The sequence below is a fragment of the Octodon degus genome, unplaced genomic scaffold, assembly GCF_000260255.1.
Source record: "Octodon degus isolate 3935 unplaced genomic scaffold, OctDeg1.0 scaffold00197, whole genome shotgun sequence".
NCBI lineage: Eukaryota > Metazoa > Chordata > Mammalia > Rodentia > Octodontidae > Octodon > Octodon degus.
The window spans coordinates 3,577,060-3,596,271 of NW_004524773.1; the positions used below are offsets into that span (position 1 = coordinate 3,577,060).

The window sequence follows — 19,212 nt, forward strand, 5'->3', positions numbered from 1 at the left end:
TTGCTTGCCCTTGTCATGACCAGACTCCTCGGGGGCGGCTTCCATCTGCTGGAGGGGGGAGCTGAGGCTTTCCCAGGCAAGGCAGGGGCCCAGATGGGTGCACTGCGGGCGGGAGCACCTCCGGGGCTGAGGGGCACGCCTGTCTCACTGTAGCCTGCCTCTGCAGCTCCTCGCCATTCTCCATGCTGTCCGCCTCCCTGAAGCCTGTAGGGCTCACACAGGCTCTGCACCCCACCAGTCCCCCCACCCTGGTGCTGAAAGTCAAGATCTCTGAGCACTTCCCCTTAGACTTCCCCTTTTTTCTCGCTGGTTCCTCTTCCTATCCCTCAGGTGGACTTTGTCATCTCTGGGTAGAAAACATCCTTGTGCACCTTCGTCCCAGCCTCAGTTTCTTATTTTGTCTCTGTCTCTCCCTGTCTCTCTGATTATCTCTGCCTGACTTTCTTTCTCTCTCTCTCGCAGTGTCTCGCCCTGTGTTGGCCCCTTTCTGTCTTTCCACTTGTCTGTCTCTCCCTCTCACGTCTAAGCCCTTTGCTTCCCTTAAGTCCTAACTTCTTTCCCTGAGACCACCCCCCAGCTTTATTTCTCTAAGGCATTTTGGCCTCAGACCCCTCCCCCAACCCTCCTTCATTCCCCCCTCCATTGCACTTACCTGAAAGCCATCACTAACTCCCACCAGCCTCTTTCCCCCCTCCCTCCATCCAATTCTCCTCCCTACCCCCACCCCCATCCCAAACCACAGATCTGCAGCCCCATCCCCCACCTCCCTCCCTGGGCCCATCAGCCTTCCTACGCCATCTTTCTCCCCATCTCTCTTGTTCCTTTTATCAACCTCTGCCAGCCCCACGACCCTCTCTCTTAATCTCATCTATTCCAACCCACCCACCTCCTTCCCTCACTCCCTTCCCAAGCCCCGCCCCAGAAACACAAGGAGAAATCCAGGGCTGCAGCAAGGGTCAGGTGGTCAGCCAGGGAAGGAGGCGGCATCTGCTGGAGAGACTCATGGACAGAGAAGGACACATGGACACGGAGACAAGGGCACAGCAGGCGCACACACTCCCCCACCACACATTTGCACTGGCAGGCCCTCAGCCAAGCACTCAGTCCCAGGCATTGCCCTCCTGTTCCTTCCAGCCCCCACCTCTGCTCCACCAGATTAGGGGCTGCATATACATTCCGCAGCCCTAGTCTGGACGCACTGCAGACTCCCCCCACCCCCATTCAGAGCTGGAAGGAGAAAGAGAGGTCATCTGGTGTCCACTCCAGAGCCTGGTCCTGAATCCACCTGGCCAGGGGAGGTGGGCGCTCAGAACATCCCCACGACCCTCAGATACACTAACACAGCTCTCCCGCACCCCTAGATGCGGGTGCAGACTCTAAGACAGCAGCTGTGGGGGCCTGACAGAGTTGGGAGTCACGCCACCCGCATGCAGCCCGCGCAACAGAACGCATGCAACCCCACAAGGTCAGGAGGAGATGCAAAGGGTCGGCCCACGCGCCCGCAGGCAGAGCACACAAAGCCACACCAACATGCGCCACAGACCCCCGCCAACCCAGTTGCCCCGGACGGCAGCCACACAGCCGCAAGGACAGTCCAGGTCACCGGGCCAACAGGCCCTGCAGACCCAGGACGCATGGGGGTCTGCATTCCCCGCCCTCAATGTCACTGGACCCCAATGTCACACACTTGCAGCCGGCACCTACCCCCATCTTGGCGGTTCCGCGAGGAGAAGGGCGGGTGGGCGGGCGGCGGCCTCAGGGCGGGCTCAGGCGCGGGCTCAGGCTGGGGCCTCTGCAGCGCCCGCGCCTTGGTCGGAGCCGGAGCGTGCGTCCGTCGGTCCGTCAGTCCCACCGCACAGAGGCTGCGGTGCCCGACGCCTCCGCCTCCTCATATGCCCGCGCCCTTGGTGGGGGGTGGCGCCGGCCAATCAGGGGCTCCGCTGTGCTGATGGACGGCCCACGGCCCGGCCCCCAGTACTGCAGCTGTCCTCCCTCCCTTACCACACTGTCTCTGCAAAGTGGCGGCGCCACCGAGAGGGAGGAGCGCTGCGGGGCGGAGGGGTGGGGGGTATGGGGATCCCGGATACCCGCTGTCCCGCAAGCGAGGAACCTGGAGACCCCCTGGGGCCTCTAAGGAGGGGGCGTTGAGAAAGGAAGTACTCCAGAAATCCCCTCACTGAGAGCACTGCAGGGAGAGGGGCTCAGTGCGGGAAGTAGACCCTGGGTGTATGTGTGGGGAAGCCCCAGTGACCTGCTGCAGTAAGACAGGGGCTCCACTGCACCCCCTCCGCAGTGTGGCGGGTGGGGGAGGAGGCTGAAGTGTGTGCAGTGCACTGTTCAGGAGAAGAGTCCTGCACAGGGCCCAACTGAGCCCCCCACATCTGACCCCACCCTTAGGGGAAAATGGGAGCACAGGAGAGGAAGGAAGACCCCAAACTGAGGAGGGGTGATGGAAAGCGGGAGGAGCTCTGAGGCCCCTACTGTGTGCCCCCCTTCCAAGACTGAGCTATCCAATGAGACACAAGCACACAACATACCAGAGAGAGACACAACATAACAGGCCGCACCAGGGGCCCCAGGAAACACCCAACACCAGTTATGCTTCGCCGCAGCCCTCACGTCCACCACCACAGGGGGTCACAGTCCCACTGCCTCAGACATTGGCCCATGCTTTCATGTACACACCATCTCTCACACAAGCAGAGGCTCACAGGCGCAGGCAGAGCATGTGGAGCACGCACTTGGCACATCCACCACATCCCAACAGAATCACACAGTCATGAAGTACCAGGGAGGCCCACCCAGCTTCCGAGCACTACATTGCAGACCTGAGCATGACACTCTCCACCACACCCGCCCTCGCCCCTGTGCAACCCCTGAGCGGCCATATAGCTTCCCTCAGCACTGTCACATACGCGCAGGCTTCACAGTTTCCAGACACACCACAGGAGCTCTTGTGGACACCACTGTGTGATCGCACAATGGCACATACACAGTTGCTGTGCATGCTGCTCCCCAGTGTATCTGGGCAGAAGCAAAGGTCACAGTGCAAAACTGCTAAAAACAAAAACAAAAACTGCTAACTCGTTGCTGTGAATGGCAGACGAAAAGGTGCACACACAGCACAATAATTCACAGAAATAGGTCACGCGACGCCATCCCACACACCTCTCACATATCACACTATTGCATACACCTTTGTTGCACTTCCAAACACACACCAACACCCCCACCCATGCATCACACTCCATCCCAGGAAATGCACACACACACACACACACACACACATACACACACACACAGAGGCACATAGCTGGCATTCGTAACCCAGGCCTGCACATATATACGACACCCAAGCACCCATCGGCCTACAGCCTGAGAAGGCAGGGTTCCCATCCTTACTCCAAGACCACTCAGCTCCCAGCTTCACAACGAACACCCCCCAGATTTCCCCCTGCGATGGTAGAATATAGAGTGGGGGAATGTGTGATCTGTCCCACATATGGAAACAGAGGTATGAGGGACACAAGCAAGGGACAGGGAATGAGCTTGGTGTGCATGTGTATGTGTGTGTGGTGGGGCATAAGAACTCAGAACCTGATCAGGGTAATATGTGAAAGGTTGGAGGCCAGCATGAGAGGCACAGAGATGGAGAGTGTCTGAGTGAGCCACCAAAAGATGGCCTTGGACGGGCACAGAGAGTCCAGGATGGGAGGAGGTGGGGAGGCTTCTTCCCCCAGCACACAGAGCTTCCTCTGAATTCTGTTCTCTGACCTGTCCTCATCCCTCCTGCTGTCCCTTGTTGCCATGGTAACAGGGAGGCTGACTCTGCACCAGAGGAGGCTGGGTCTGCAGGCCAGGCTGTTGCCATGGAGACTAGGAAAGAAGGAGGAGCCACATGCTTTAGCTCAGGTGCAACACCTCCAGACCCCACTCCCCAACACTGTCCCTTTCTCCAGGAAGGGAGCTTGTCAACATGCTTCCTTTCTTTTCCCTGAAACCTTGCCCTGGAGGTCTGGGCCTGGACCATGGAGGATGGGACTGGACAGACAGAGGAGCCTGAGGAGGTGGGCAGAATGTGGGCCCCAGAAGACATAGGCTCTCTTCTGCTCTCCAGCTGGGCTAGGGGAGGACTAGGCCTTCATGTCCCATCCCAGACACACGCCTAGGCCCCTCATGTACTCCCTCCTAAGACACGAGGCTGGCCAGACTGATGACTGTGCACCGTGCTCCCAGCACAAAGCTCTGCAGAAGTCGGGGGAGGGAAGACTTGGGAAGGTCACAGGGATGGAGGGGGATGCGGGAGCTTGGCGTGAGGTGTGGAAGGAGAGACTTAAGTGGAGAAAGGCAGACTAAAGCCAGAGAGAGAGAGAGAGAGAGAGAGAGAGAGAGAGAGAGAGAGAGCAGGCCACAAGAAGTACTCAGTGAAGGTGACAGAAAGACACCGCGACTTAGAAAGCCAAGCAAAGACAGGTTTGGCAAACTGTGGAGACTCGAGATAGAGACAGAGACTCTGAGCAGAAACCTGGTGGGGGAAGATGGCTCAGAAATGAGCCAGAGACCAGCCACCAGGGATCAGCCCGATGGTGTTGGAACAGAGAAGGGGAGACCCCAGAAATGTCCGCAGTCATAGTCTGGTCACTTCAATAGAGTCCAGCCCAAAGGCAGAGACATTATTTAGAGTCTCTAAGCAATGTGGAGAGCGCAGAGAGATGCTGGTGTTAGCCCTGAAGGACACACACACGGAAAGGGCCTGAGACGCAGAAGGGGCAAGGTGGGGACATTGTACGAGGCGACCCTGCCTGGGGGTGCTGCATGTCGTGTGTGTGTGATCTCTTGAGCTGTGGCTTGCCTGCTGGGGACGGTAGGAAGCGGCAGACCCTGGAAGCAAGAGCCTGGCGCCTGTGAGCACCGCGGACGGCCTGGTGCTGAACGGACAGCTCCCCGCTCCCGCTGCGGCAGGACTAGCGGCCCAGCCCTGCGGCTCCCTTTCCTCCACCGTCTGCCTTTCTCTCCCTCTCCCATCTCAATTACCAGCTCCCCGTGTCCCGTTCGCTCCCTGGTTTATCGCTCCCCTCTTCCCACCCCATCAGTATCTCCTCCTCATCTCCATCTCTGCCATCCCTGTCTCTCACTCGACCTCCCTCCTCGTCTCTCTCCTTCCCTACCCCAGGTCTGTCTCCCCCATACCCCACTTCCTTGTCTTTCTCTTTCCCAAGCCCTCCATCTCTTCCCTTTCTGCTCGGCCTCGTTTTGGCTCTCGCTGTTTGACCTTCACTTGTCCTTTCTCAGCTGCAGTTTCCACAGAAACCTCCAGCGGGGCGGAGGTGGGCGGGGACAGAAGGCAGACCCACCCTTTCCTCTGCCTCAGCGGCCCTTCAGCCTCCCCGCCCCCACTGAGATGCCTCGCTTCCCCTCTTGAGGTCTGGGGGAGGTTCGTGTTCAGCAAAGACACGAAGTAATAGCACGGAGAAGGCCTCCCAGACGAACACGCACTCTCACGACCACAAAGTCGCCCAATCAACTCCGGCCCCGGCACACTCTCCCCACCCTAGGCTTTGACACAGTGAACAGCTCACTGCCCTTCCTCCCCCAACCCCATCTGGTTTCTTTCCATGTCTCAGCTCCCCCGGTCTCCGCCTCTCCAGATCCCTGCATCTCTCCTCCATCTGTTTCGGGGTCTCTGTGGCAGCCTCCCTGTCCCGAGAGAAGGTCAGTGGAGGGGGTCAGCTGCTGGGGCCCGGGCTGATTTGCCAGCTGCGGGCAGGGTCGAAGGTGGAGAAGAGAGATCGTGGAGGCTGTGTTCTGGGCAAGCTCAAGGGGCCCAGGCCTCTAATGTCCTCCCACCCCTCAGGAAAAGAGACCCAGGGTCCCCAGTTTTGGGGTTTTTGTTCTTTTTTTATTCCAACAGGGACTGAGATGTGGCAGGGGGAGGGGTGGGGGCCCAACTGACCCCTTCCTGGGGGGTTCTCATAGAAATTCCGAGGTTTCTCCCCCCCAAAAAAGAGAGAAAGAGAAGAGCGGTGGGGTGCCAAGGGACACCCATCTGTCCAGAGGTCCTCCCCACGTCCAGCAATGTGAAGGGCCGTGTCAGGCCGTGGGGCGCCTGAGCAGTTCCGGGCGCGGTCCTGCCCGTTTTCGGGGACAGCTCCTGCAGTCCCAGGCCTGGAGTCCGAGGCTCCTGTGCTCTTTTCGCCCGCCGCGAGGGCGGAGCGCGGGTGCTCGCAGCGCCCTCTCGTAAATCCACTAGGGGGCGCAGGCCAGCTCCGTAGCCCGGCCTGGGACTTCTCAGGGAACCGAAGGCAAAATCGCGGCGTCCAGGGCGCCGGACCCCAAGTCATGTCCCCCAGCCCCTGGGAAATAGGGGCCGCCGGGGCCTGGGGCGGGCCCCATCCCTGCGGTCAGTCTGGGCGCCTGCCCGGCCCCATCCGTGGTCAGTCGTGCTCGGCCAGCTCACGGGGCACGGCGGGGCCGGGCCGCGGCCGGGGCGGACTGGTAGCCTCGGTGGGGGCGCCCAGGCCACGCGGGGGTGCACCGGCCCCGGAGGCCCGCAGCGCCTGGATGCGCCGGCACTCCTGGCACACGCGCACGTGTGTGCAGGGTGTGGGCACGGCGGGCCGGGGACCTCCGGGCGGCCCCGGGTCGTCCAGGAGGCGCTGCGGGCCCCCGTGCGCGCCGCCCGCGTCCCCGCCTGCGCCGGCCGAGTACAACTTGCCGTTGCTGAGCCGCATCTCGCGGACAGCACGCAGGGACAACAGGGCCCGGCTCGGGCCGCCCGGGCGCCGGCGCCGGCGGGAACGCGACGTCTTGCGGCAAGACACGGCGTGGCGCAGCTCCTGCAGCATCTCCTGGCACACGGACACCTGCGGGCGGCGCAGACGACGGTCGGTCGGCGTCCGACGTGAGGCGCGCTCCCCACAGCCCTACTTGGGCTTCCTTCCCCTTTGCATACCCTCACTCCCGTCCTTCCCCTCTGCGCCTCCTTCCCCATCCCATCTCCTTTTCCCCCTTGCTTTCTTCCACCCTCCCAAGCCCCAGCACTCTTTCACTCAGTCCTTTGTCACCTATTTTGTCTACACCCTCCGTCTTCCTTTCTCTTGGGTTTTACCCTTCACTTCCTAGAAAATCTCCTGTCCCTCCTTCTCACATCTTGAGTTTTCTGATGAGAAAGCTGTCATTGCCAAAGCAGATTATTGCGTCCCTGATGTGTGCCAGATGCTGTCCTGGGTACCGGGGATCCAGCAGAGAACAACAGAAATCCTAGGCCTCAGGGAGGTCCAGCGTGCAGAAACCAAATAAATCCATCAACGTAAGTAGCGTGTCAGAGCTGATGAGGGCTTTAGAGAACATGAAGTAGGGAAGAGAGGATAGCTAGCGATGCTGAATTTTGAGATGGGACAGTAAGGAAGGCTTCAGTGAGAGGAAAACCTTACATGAAGACTGGGCAAGTCTTGCAAAAGCCTTGGGAGGAGGTGTCATGGGCAGAGAACGGTGGAGGTACGGAGATGGGAAGGGCTTGGCAAGTCCAAGGAATCAGCGGGTCAGGGGTTGGAATGGGGGTGCAGGAGGAGGGATGGGGGAGATGAGGTCAGAGGAGCAGGGAGCAGCTCCAGCAAGAACTGCAGACCTTGGGAATCATATGGGAGCAACAAGTAGAGGGCTGCTGGGTTTCCATGGGGTCACTACACGTTGCAGGGAAGCCAAGGACAAGAGTAGGAAGCCCACAGAGGAGGGCATGCTGGTGGCTGGACACCAGGTGACATGAGCAGAAGCCAGACTCTGGGTATATGGTAAAGGTGGACCCAAGAGGATTTGCTAAGAGGTTGGAAGACAGCAAGGAGGAAAGGGCAATGTCGCATGTTGCAGTCTGGGGAGGAAGGTCAGTGCTGCCTTGGGGAAAGGGGAGCTCGGTGTTGGATGGGTACCAGGCACATCTCAACACTTCCATGTGGTGATGGCAGGTATGGAGCTGAATCTACAACCGTCGGCCCACAGCTTCTGAGTTTCCACCCCCGGGTAATGGTTCTCACATGGTTGCCTCTTCACTGAATTAGGGCTGGTCTGTGAGACCAACATAGTAAAGCTATGTGGTCTGAGCATCTCTGCCCTGCCTTGCTCTGTGTGCTGGATCACTTGCAGGGGTAGGGTGGTCAGCTGCCACAGCCCCAGGACACTCCAGAAGCCCCAGGAAGAGGTTCTTGTTGGAGGAGCCGAAGCCTCCTACCAACACCGTTCAGTGTCTTCATGGTGTATTTTTTCACATTTTGACATTATAAAAATGTCGCAGGCTGGGAAGGGAGTCCTTCTTCCAGAACTAACCAAATCATAGAGAGCAAAAGCTCAGCCACCACTCATATAAAAACCAAAAAATACTGACCCTATGCCCCAACCACCCTTTCTATCTGATTTCACACAGCACCAATATTTATCCTGCCCCAAATCAATCCAGGCAGGCACAAACCGGGGACAGCCCTATAGTTCACAGTCTACCAGCATGACTCAGACAGGTCCATCCTAAACAATGTACCTCCTACCTAGCCTTTCCCCTACCTCTCACTGCCTCCTGACCAAATCTAGTGTTTTCCATGTGGCTCTGTGTGATGGTCTGCCCTCATCTCAGGAAACAGAAATAACAAGAATCTCCTTTCAATGGTGCTGGCCTCTGTGTTATTGATTAAAATCTGATGGGTACATTTGAGACAGTGTGCTATCTTGGAAGGGGACCCGCCAGCCCCCAAGAGAGTCTTTAGGCCAGTGGTGAGCCTGTGGCATATGTGCCGCAGCGGGCATGCAGAGCCCTCTCTGTTGGCATGAGAGCCCAGTATATGGGGTTTAACTGCAGCGTGGGCACTCTGTGATAAGCAAGTGTTCTGGGTTGCAGCCTGGGCACACTGGCTAAGATTTGCCCTCACTGCTTTAGACCACAGCAGCCATGGCCAACATCATGACTATGATCTCACCAGTGACTCAGGCACCACCCAGCTTGGCTGCTTCCAGTTCCTAGTCCCTAAACCTGAGCTGATACGAGTTTTGCTGTCTCAAAGCTGATAACGTGTTACAGGGGTGTAGAGCAGTAACACCAGCGCCATCAATACAGCATGGTCTTCAGAGCATTCTTGGGCCAGTTGTAGAAAGAGAAGCAATCTGCGGGTGGAGCCCTGTGGCCCCCCCCCAAAAGCTGGGGAGCACAGGGACAGGACAAAGGGTCCCTAAAAGGAGTAGGCAGAGGAGGATGAAGAGAGAATAAGGAATGGTACTGAAGCTTGCTGCCGCCTCATAGAAATGAGGCCTGAAGCTCAGGTACTGGATAAGAGATATAGAGGTTCCTAGCACCAAGAATGAGGTTTTAGATACAGAAGTTGAATTGCAGCAGGCCCAAAAATGAACTGGAGGAAAGAAACTGGCAAGGGCAGAGAGCTGCAGTCCCTGGAGCCTGAAGCAGAGATCAGGTAGTGACAATATCTGGGAGGAGTGGGACCAGGCAGGCCTTCTGTAAAGTGGAGAAACAGCAGCACATCTGTGTCCTGATGGCTTGGTCTGATAGAGAGGCGATGGCTGAGATGCAGGACAGAGAGCTGTGGGAAAGCAGCTCTCAAGAAGGTGGGAGGGCAGATCTGGGGACAGGCACGGGCACCTTCTGAGGAGCAGACAGGCCCAGAGGAGGAGAACGTGGGTGGCTGGATGCAGGCTGCAGGTCTGCAGAGTTGACTCAAAGCCTGCTGCTGGAAGTGGGGAGGGGGGGGTTCACACAGAGAGTTAGGGGTGGGGGACGACGACGAACAGTCTTGGAGTGAGAACAAGAATGGTTCAGAAATGCAAGGGGAGGACTGACAGCACCCAGGGCCTCTGAAAGCAGCCATCCTGATGGCATGGGGTGGGCCAGCTCACCTGTGTTCTTGTCACTGCCTCTCCTGCTTAACTACCTCTGTGGCCCCCTACGCTCTTCTGTGCCTCCTGCCCTGTATCAGTTGCTTCCCGGGCTCTCCTGCTCTGTGCTTTCTCATGCCCTGGACTCTTTCCTGTCTCCGTCTGCTGTCTTCACCTCTCCTGGGACTTCTGTACCCCAGGAGTCTCTCACTTCTTGGTTTCCTAGGTCCCTCCTCCTTCCTGCACGCCTCCACCCCCTTCTCCTGCTCCCCATCATCTGCCACCTTTGGCTCTCAGTGCTGCAACCTTCACGGGCTTCAGGCCTGAGGTCCTTTTCTCCCTGACCCCACTTTGCCAACCTTCTCACCTCCTCGGACTCTGCTGACCTCCGCGTGGACCAGATGAATTCCATGACCGCCACAAAGACGGCAATGATGAGGCCACATATGAGCACGACAAAAATGCCACCAATGTTCTCCATACCCAAACCTGGGGAGAGCCACAGGGTTGGGGTTCTGTGGGCATGGTGGCTGCCGGGCAGGGCACGCCGCAGGCAGGGGTGGCTGACCTTTAGCTCGGTGGTCCTCCTCCTTCGGGCACCGGCCCCCCTCCCACCACTTGCGCTTCAGGATCTCCAGCCGGTTGTTCTCCTGGAGCTGCAGGATGGCGAGCGTGATCTCATCCCGGAACGGGGAGCCTAGGCCAGGCACACAAGAAGGGCATGTTGGGGCCCTGCCCACCCTAACCCTCACCATGGTCTTCCCCAGTTTTCCGGGCCACCTCTCCCCAGTCTCTTTACACACAGCCGGAGAGGCCATTTAGGGAGCAGTCAGAAGAGGCCTTACTCTGGCGAGACCGCTCGCTCCATGGCTCCCACTGCTGCTAGCAGGGGCCCCTGGAGCAGGCTCTCACAGCTCCAGGCACAAGGGACTCCTGGCAGGGTCCCAAATCCGCCAAGGGAAGGCTCACTGTCAGACCTCTGACTCTGCCTGAAATGTCCTCTCCCTCACCACTTAGGTCTCTGCTCAGTGCTGTCTTCTCCTCAAGAGTCTTCTAAGACCATTTTATTTTTAAATGGCACCAGGCACTCCACTTCCTGTCAGTCTATTCTCTCTTCTCCTGCACTTCTGTCAGAACACTGTCACCACACATCACAGGACACGGCTCTGTTTATGGGCGCTGCTGCCCTTCCTCTGACCTGGAAGGCAGCCAGGGTAGGGGCACAGAAGGTGCCCCTCTGTGCTGTCCCAGAGTCCAGTGCAGAGGAAGGGCAGCAGACCAATCTGCTGAGAGAATGGATCCCTAGCCTCCCTTCCTCCCTGCACCTCCTTTCTCTGTCCTCCACTCAAGCACCCTTGGGCCCCTCCACAGCCTTCCTGTACTTCCTCATTTACTAAGATACACCCTGAGCACCTACCAAAGGCCAGGAAGTAGGGATATGGCTGAGTGCAGTGCCTAATGCACGTCAGGCATCTCCTCTGTGCTAGGCCCTGGGTGTACAGAAATTCATTCTGGTCTCACAAGGACTCTGTGAAGCGATACTGCCACCCGGGGCAGGTGTTTCAGAATGAGGACGTGGTTCTCTTGCCTCCGGTTATGTACTGAGTTAGGGAGCAAAGGGGGACCTGAGCATAGGGGGTGTGACTCCAGAGCCTGAGCCAGGGCATCAGGCCACGCTACTTCCACAGCACTGTATCAAGTCTCCTGCAAAGCTGCTGGGAGCTGCGCGATTTGTTGTGTAGTGACAGGCAGCTAATGGGGGCACCGGCAGTGCACAGACAATTTTAAAAGCCAAAATACCAGGTGGGCACAGTGGTGCACACCTATAACACCAACACTGGAAGGCTGAGGCAGGAGGATTGCAAGTTCAAGCCCAGTTCGGGCAATTTAGAAATTTAGTGAGACCCTGTCTCAAAATTAAAAAAAAAAATAAAAATAAAAAAAGGGCTGGAGACGTAGCTCTGTGCCAATCCATAATACTGAGAAAGAAAAAAAAAAAAGTTAGTAGTGATTTCTAGCATTCAGCCCTGGATGCATGTCCTGAAGGATAAACAGGCATACCCAAGTCTCCCCATAGAGCTTTCCTACCTTCCTTCCTTCCTCCCACTCATCCTTCTGTCAGCATTTTCTGAGCACCTGCTCTGAGCCACACTACAGGCCTGCTACAGGGCATATGAAGCAAATAAACCAAGGCCTCAGCCTCACAGAGCCCTTGGGCCAATGGAGGAAGCCAGCAAGGCCCGTGACCCACAAGGACTGAGCTGCACACACAAAGATTCACTAGATTCTCCTGACAGCCCTGACAGGCTGGATGTGACCACTCCTAGGCCTATTTTTCAGGTTGAGAGTACAGCAGTTCAGGATGGCCATGATACCTGCCTGAGGCCAACAACACCCCCAGCCTGCCTAAGGGAGGGCCTGGCCAGGTCCCAAGCCTGCTCACACATCTCGGCTCCGGATGCTCAGGGCCCCCTGTTCCACACTGTGCTGCGGCCATACCCAGCGGCATGCCGATGCCGTAGCCCTTGGTGTCGAGGAGGCCCCCAATCTGGGTGAGGTTGCAGTTGAGGCGCCGGTGGTACTCGTTCATGGTAGACTCGAGCAGGAAGGCGTAGCGGGAGTTGAGGACACGGGCAATGCCCTCCTCTGTGCTCTTGACAAACACACTGGGCTGCTTCGACTGCATGTAGTTCCACATGCGCTGGTACGTCTGGTACCTCGAATTCTGGGCAGGGCAAGCACAAGGGGAGATCAGTGAGGGCCTCTCCACCCCTGGCCTCTCCCCTGGGGGCGGTCTCCCTCAACCTGTGAAAATGAGGAAGATAGAGGAAGACAGAGAACTGAACATAGAGGAGAACAGACAATCTAAGGCATGTCCAAGTCTCCCCTGTACCTGTTCTTCCTGGGTGCCCCACTGTACCCCACTGGCATAGCAGTCTCCTAGTCTGCTCTACCTGGGAGACCCAGGAGTTCACCTCCACCTTGTCTCCTCTAATCCTCCAGCCAGTGGCCCCTGTCCAGCTGTCATCCTCCTGACCACTGGTCCACCCCAACCCAGCCCCCAGGGAATTTCTAACTCCTCATTCCTACCTGCCCACGTGCAGGGTGGAGTCTTAGTGCTTATCCTGGCCTTTGAGGCTTCTGAGTCTCTGACCTTGGCTGGGCTTCCTTTCCTTTCCTCCCCACTATCCCACATACAAGGGGTTAAGCTCCTTTCACCATGCAGGGCCTTTCCTCCTTTCTGCAGGTCCACGGTCCTAGCCCCAACCCTTTCATCAGTCTCCTCGACCTTCCTTGTCCTGTATGAAATGGCACTGACTCAACCTCAGGTCCCACATCTGTCCCCATGCTTCTACTGAAAGCCCAGGTCCCCAGCCTGACAGCAATGCCCCCAGGAGAGCAGGAGTGTATCTGCTGCTCCCCAGCCTCCCTGACCACCAGGGAGGTCCTGGAGCTCTGTGCATGGCAGGGAGGATCAGGGGGACCCCACCTGGAAGAAGGTCATGGTGGAGCCAGCGTGGATGGTGCCATACTCAATGTTGGTCTGATCTGCCAGGTCATCGGCTGACTCCACAGGCACCTCCATGCGCTGCACGGTGAGGAAGGCGGCCAGGTTGGCCGTGTACGAGGAGATGATGATCAAGGTGAAGGCCCACCTGAGGGGGGAGGGGGGAGCTACTGGCTGGAGCCATCTCTGCCACCTGGACGATGACCACGTGCCCATGGGTGGTGCCTCCCTTCCCCACAGTGGCCCTGATGTTCAAAAGGATCAGTGCCCGCTGAGCAGTGGACAGGCCACGAATCTGAAGCCAGCTCCCCTAGGCTTACATATTACTTCCAGAGATTTCCACTCTCAGAGATAGGTGAGTAAGATGGGCTGGAAATACCCTCCTGCTGTCAACAGCTAGAAAAATGGACTGAATAGAGGAACTATTTAAAGACAGGGGACAAGAGGCATCATGGGGCTGTGACTCCTAAAAAAAAAAAAGTGAAAAATGAGCCTTATCAGCGTCCAGGCTGCCCTGCTACATTTAACTCACAGACTGCAGCACTGTAAAGGAAACCCAAGCAGCCCAGCAATCCTCTGCTTTGAGATGGAGATCAAAGATAGGGTGGGTGGGGGAGAGACGCTGGGATCTGTAGGACAGAATCTTCCAGAAGAGGGTGCTACACAGAGGGGGAAGGTCCCATTGAGTCTGGCTGAATATCAATCTGTGAGTGTTGAAACTCCAAGGAGCCAGAAAAGAATGACTTTCGAGGAAAGAACAATTCCCAGCGTTGACCCAGGGCTGGGAATTGTTTGTGCTTCCTCCAGCCAAAGCAGTGGTGTCACTAACCACAGGAGTTACTCACTGCAGAAGCAAAAGTGCCACAGAGCTGACACTGGGTGAGGCAGGCCCTAGAATGAAGGCAACACCAGACCTGCCTACAGGAGCTTAAACAAAGGCCTAGGCAGATCAGAATAATTCACAAGATCTGGGAGGAGCCTGAGGAGATCTGTGAAAATGGCTCACTACCCTCTTGACCCAGAAAACCCTATGAAATCATGCAAATCAAGAGACTCAAATCTTCATGTTCACTTTAAGAACACATGTGAAACTGCCCAGGTCATCAAGGGTATGCATATCCGAAAGGGAACCAAGTATCTGAAAGATGTCATATTAAAGAAGCAGGGCCAGCCAGAGAGCTCAGTAGATTAAAGCGCCTACTTAGGCAGACGCAGGAACCTGGGTTTGATCCCATCGTGCTGTGTTGGCACCACCCTCTGGGGGTACACTGAGATGGAGACTGAGAGTAGGCGTGATGGTGTATGCCTGTAATCCCAGTGTTTGGGTGGTTGAAAACAGGAGGATCACTATGAGTCTGATCTGTGCAGCGAGACCCTGCAGACCCTATACTAAATACAAAACAAACAAAAACCAGGCAGTAATGTGTGCCATTCTGGCGTTACAGTGGTGGAGGTGGTAGGTGTGCCCAGGCCAAACAGTGGGGCTGGATGCAGGGTCAGTGGCCCAAAAAGAGTGCTGAATTTTTGCTATTACTTAAAAATGCAGAGAGTAATGCTGAGCTTAAGGGCTTAGAGGTAGATTCTTTGGTTACTGAACATATCCAGGTTCACAAAGCACCCAAGATGTGCTGCCGTACTTGCAGAGCTCATGCCTGGATTAACCCGTACGTGAGCTGCCCTGCCACACTGAGACGCTCCTTACTGAAAAGAAACAAACTGTTCCTAAACCAGAGGAGGAATCTGCACAGAAGAAGGTATCCCAGGAAAACTGAAGAAACAAAAATTTATGGCACGAGAACAAATTAAGTATAAAATAAATGCAAATAAGTTAAAAGAAAACTCACAAGTCACTGCCAGAAAAAAGCCAAGGACACTTGGAATGGCTTTCTGTTTGTTTGTTTTTGTGGTACTAAGCACATGCTCTACCGCCCAGCCACACTCTAAGCCAGATGCCCAAGACTAAAGAAGCAGGTCCGCAGTAGAAACAACAAAAACGTCAGTGTCTGTCATCTTATTAAAATACAACTGGGAAAAAAAAAAAAAAGACATAAAATACAACCGGATCTACAAAGGTGCAGGAAGTGAAAAATCCCTGTGCTAAAGCTGATCCACAGATGATGGAAAGGTCAGGTAAGCACATTACGATGGCGATCACAAATACCTCCAGAAGGCTCAAAATGTGAAGAAAAACACAGAAATAATGAGGGAAAAAGAACACATAAAAAAGAAGTGAAGGAAACTTCTAGAGATAAACTACACAATATCTGAAAGTAAAAGTTTACTGGACAGGATTACACAGAATAGACACTGCCCCAGAAAAGATAGGGGGTGTTGAAGACAGCAGCAAAACCCATCCAAAACAAAAGTAACGAGCACAGAGGACTGAAGGTGAACAGAGGACCTCAGCAGCCTGAGGAATAAAATCCAGTAGAGTCCCAGAGAGAGTGGCAGGGCCAATGGAACACATCTATGAAAAAGTAATGGCTGGGAGCTGGTGGGATGGCTCAGTGGTCTAAAGCACCTACTTGGAACAAGCTTAGCAAAGCACAGGGACCGCAGTTCAATCCCCCAGCACCACATGCCAGCCAGCCCCGCCCCCTGGTGGGCTGAGCTGGCCACACACACACACACACACACACACACACACACACACAGTAACGGCTGGTTGTTTAGCTGAATTCAAACACCTATAGTATTTAGATGCCAATAGAATACCCATCTCTGACAGGACTACACAACACAAAAAAAGGGGATACAAAGGAAAGATCATTTTGTATTTATATGTACAAAATAGTTAGGATGGATGTGCAGCTACTTTTGCTTAATTCAATGAGAAGAGGTGTACTAATGGTGTTTGGATGCGATATCCTGTCTGCTTCTTGTACTATGGATAACCACTAAGAAGATAATAATGTACAATGTACTGATTATCGAAACGGTCCTATTAATCAGCTTTGAAACTGTCTCATTCATATTTGTTTCTCAATAAAATTAAAATTAAAAAAAAGTAATGGCTGGGCTGGGGAGTGCAAGGACCTGAGGTTGATCCCCAGCACCACATGCCGTACTGGCCCCAAAACTGGACGTGGTGGCGCACGCCCGTACTCCCAGTGCTGGGGAGGCTGAGACATGAGGATCACTACGAGTCCAAACTGCATGGCAAGACCTTGTATCAAATAAATAAATTCATTTTTTTTTATTAAAAAGAAAAAGTAACAGCTAAGGGCCGGGGAGATAGCTCAGCGGCATAAGCGACTGCTTGGCAAGCACAAGATCCCGAGTTTGAGTCTCAATACCATGGGAAAAAAAAGAAAAAAGAAATGCTACAAAGTTTTTCAAATCTGAGCCCCAAAAGTTCAGTGACATAAACACAGGTATATACAAAATACATAAGGCACATTATATTTAATTGTTAAAAGCTAGTACCTTTCCGCCACAGCAACCATTAAAAAAGAGTAGCCATGGCCCTCCACTATCCCGTGGCCGTGGGCCTCAATAAAGGCCACAAGGTGACTAAGAATGTGAGCAAACCGAGGCACAGCCACCACCGCGGACAACGTCTCACCAAACACACCAAGTTTGTGCGGGACATGATCCGGGAGGTGTGTGGCTTTGTACCCTACGAGTGGCGTGCCATGGAGCTGCTCAAGGTCTCCAAGGACAAGCATGCCCTCAAGTTCATCAAGAAAAGGGTGGGGACGCACATCCGCGCCAAGAGGAAGCATGAGGAGCTGAGCAACGTGCTGGCCGCCATGAGGAAGGCAGCTGCCAAGACGGAGCCCCTCCGGAATAAAGCTTTGCAGAAAGTTTAAAAAAAAAAAAAAAAGCTAGTAATAAAAAGAAAACTAAAAATAAAAAAATAATAAAAAAATAAAAATAAAACTTTAAAAGCTGCCTGGGGTGGGTACAGGGTGGCACATTACTTTTGTTAAAGCAGAGAGAACAGTGAAAACACACAGTATCAGAGCATGTGAGCCAAAAGACAGTGCAACAGGATGCTGAAATAAAAATCAAAGTAGGTGACACACGCCTGTAATCCCAGCGCTCAGGGACAAGTGCAAGTTCAAGTCTCACCTAGAACCTTTATGCAGAACCCTGTCTCAAAATAAAAAAAAACGTAGCTGATTATAGTTATGTGCCATCATGTCTGGCTAGTGAAGATATTTTTCACACAAATGCTGCAAGAATTAATTGCCAGCAGATGTGCATTTCCAGAAACATTAAAAGTTCTTCCAGGCTGGGGAGATAGCTCGGTAGACTAAGCACCTGCCTGGCAAGTGCAAGGAACAGGGTTCCATCCCTGGTACTGCATGCCATGCTGGCTCTGGGCACCAGGTAGGCCACCGAGTCTGGACATGGTAGCACACGCCTGTAATCCCAGTGCTGGGGAGGCTGAGACAGAAGGATCACTATAAGTCTGAGCTGCACAGTGAGACCCTGTAGCAAATACATACTTTTTTTTTTTTTTTTTTTTTTTTTTTTAAGTTCTTTCAGTGCCGGCCAAATAGCTCAGCGTATTAAAGCACCTGCAAGCAAGCGCAGGGGCCAGGGGTTTGATCCTTGGGCCTACCATGCCGGCCCCGCCCCCAGAGTATGCTGAGACAGCAACTGAGACTGGGCGTGGTGGTATGTGCCTGTAATCCCAGCTCTTGGGAGGCTGTAAACAGGTGGATCACTCCAAGTCTGATCTAGTAGTGAGACCCTTCCCTAAAAATAAAAGTTCTTCCAAGGGAAAAATATATTAGATGGGCGTATGAATGCACAAAAAGGAAAGAGGAATACCAGAAATTATGCAGGCAATATAAAAGGCATACCTCATTTAAAAAATCCTCCCCCCTCCTGTTTTTCTCTTCTTTCTTCTTTTTCTTCTCCTCTTCTTCCTCCACCTCCTTCCCCTCCCCCTCCCCCTCCTCTTTCTTATTCATCTTCCTTGTGGTACCAGGAACTGTACTCATGCCTCATGCTTGCCTAGCAGGTGCTATGCCGCTGAACTACATTCTTAGCCCTTTCTTTTTATGGGACTAGGGATCAAGCCCCAGGATCTTCTGCATGCTAGGCAGGTACTCTAACACTGAGCTATCTCCCCATCCTTAAAAACTTCTTTGAAAGACATTTACTATTGAAAACGGGGCTGGTGAGATGGCTCAGTGGTCTAAAGCACCTACTTAGATTGAGCTTAGCAAATCACAGGGACCATGGTTCAATCCCCCAGCACCACATGCCAGCCAGCCCTGACCCCTGGTGGGCTGAGCTGGCCACACACACTCACATAAATAAATAAATAAATAAATTGAAAACATACACATACAAACTTAATACAGCATTGGGTTCACAAGATATGCAAAAGTAATATAAACTTTTTTTTTTTTTTTTTGGGGTGGAACCGGGGATTGAACTCAGGCCCTTGCGCTTGCCAGGGAAGCGCTTATTCCACTGAGCCACCTTCCCAGCCCCAAGGACTGAGCTAGGGCCAGGCCCCCGCAAAAGTAATATAAATGATAAAAGCTCAACAAATGAGAGGACTGGGTGGATGTGTATTGTTATAAGGGTCTTACATCTTATGCGAAGTGGTATGTTACCTCAAATTATTGTGCAATAAATTAAAGATACTTATTAAGCTGTATATGCTGGCACAAAGCTGTAATTGCAGCACTCTGAGAGGCAGAGGCACAAGGATCACAAGTTCGAGTTTAGCCTTGGTAACATAGTGTGATTTCACAATTTTAAAAACTAATAGCCGGGGGCTGGTGAGATGGCTCAGTGGTCTAAAGCACCTACTTAGAACAAGCTTAGCAAAGCACAGAGACCACAGTTCAATCCCCAGCACCACATGCCAG

At 54.2% G+C, this 19,212-nt stretch overlaps 2 protein-coding genes across 3 annotated transcripts in view; both read right to left on the bottom strand.

Moving 5' to 3' along the window:
- Atp1a3 (ATPase Na+/K+ transporting subunit alpha 3) overlaps positions 1 to 1,904 on the bottom strand; it is a 24,290-nt gene extending 22,386 nt beyond the window's left edge. Inside the window, exon 1 of the mRNA XM_004644354.1 lies at positions 1,705 to 1,904. Within this exon, the coding sequence (XP_004644411.1) occupies positions 1,705 to 1,710 (6 nt within the window). The 5' untranslated portion in view covers positions 1,711 to 1,904. The remainder of the gene's footprint in view (positions 1 to 1,704) is intronic.
- A 4,012-nt stretch (positions 1,905 to 5,916) lies between these two features.
- Positions 5,917 to 19,212, bottom strand: part of Grik5 (glutamate ionotropic receptor kainate type subunit 5) — a 64,481-nt gene continuing 51,185 nt past the window's right edge. For both annotated transcript variants that reach the window (XM_004644355.2, XM_023704474.1), the window contains 5 exons: positions 13,358 to 13,523; positions 12,367 to 12,592; positions 10,436 to 10,564; positions 10,235 to 10,356; positions 5,917 to 6,863 (listed from right to left, as the gene is read on the bottom strand). In XM_004644355.2, the coding sequence (XP_004644412.1) occupies positions 6,435 to 6,863; positions 10,235 to 10,356; positions 10,436 to 10,564; positions 12,367 to 12,592; positions 13,358 to 13,523 (1,072 nt within the window). In that variant the 3' untranslated portion in view covers positions 5,917 to 6,434. The remainder of the gene's footprint in view (positions 6,864 to 10,234; positions 10,357 to 10,435; positions 10,565 to 12,366; positions 12,593 to 13,357; positions 13,524 to 19,212) is intronic.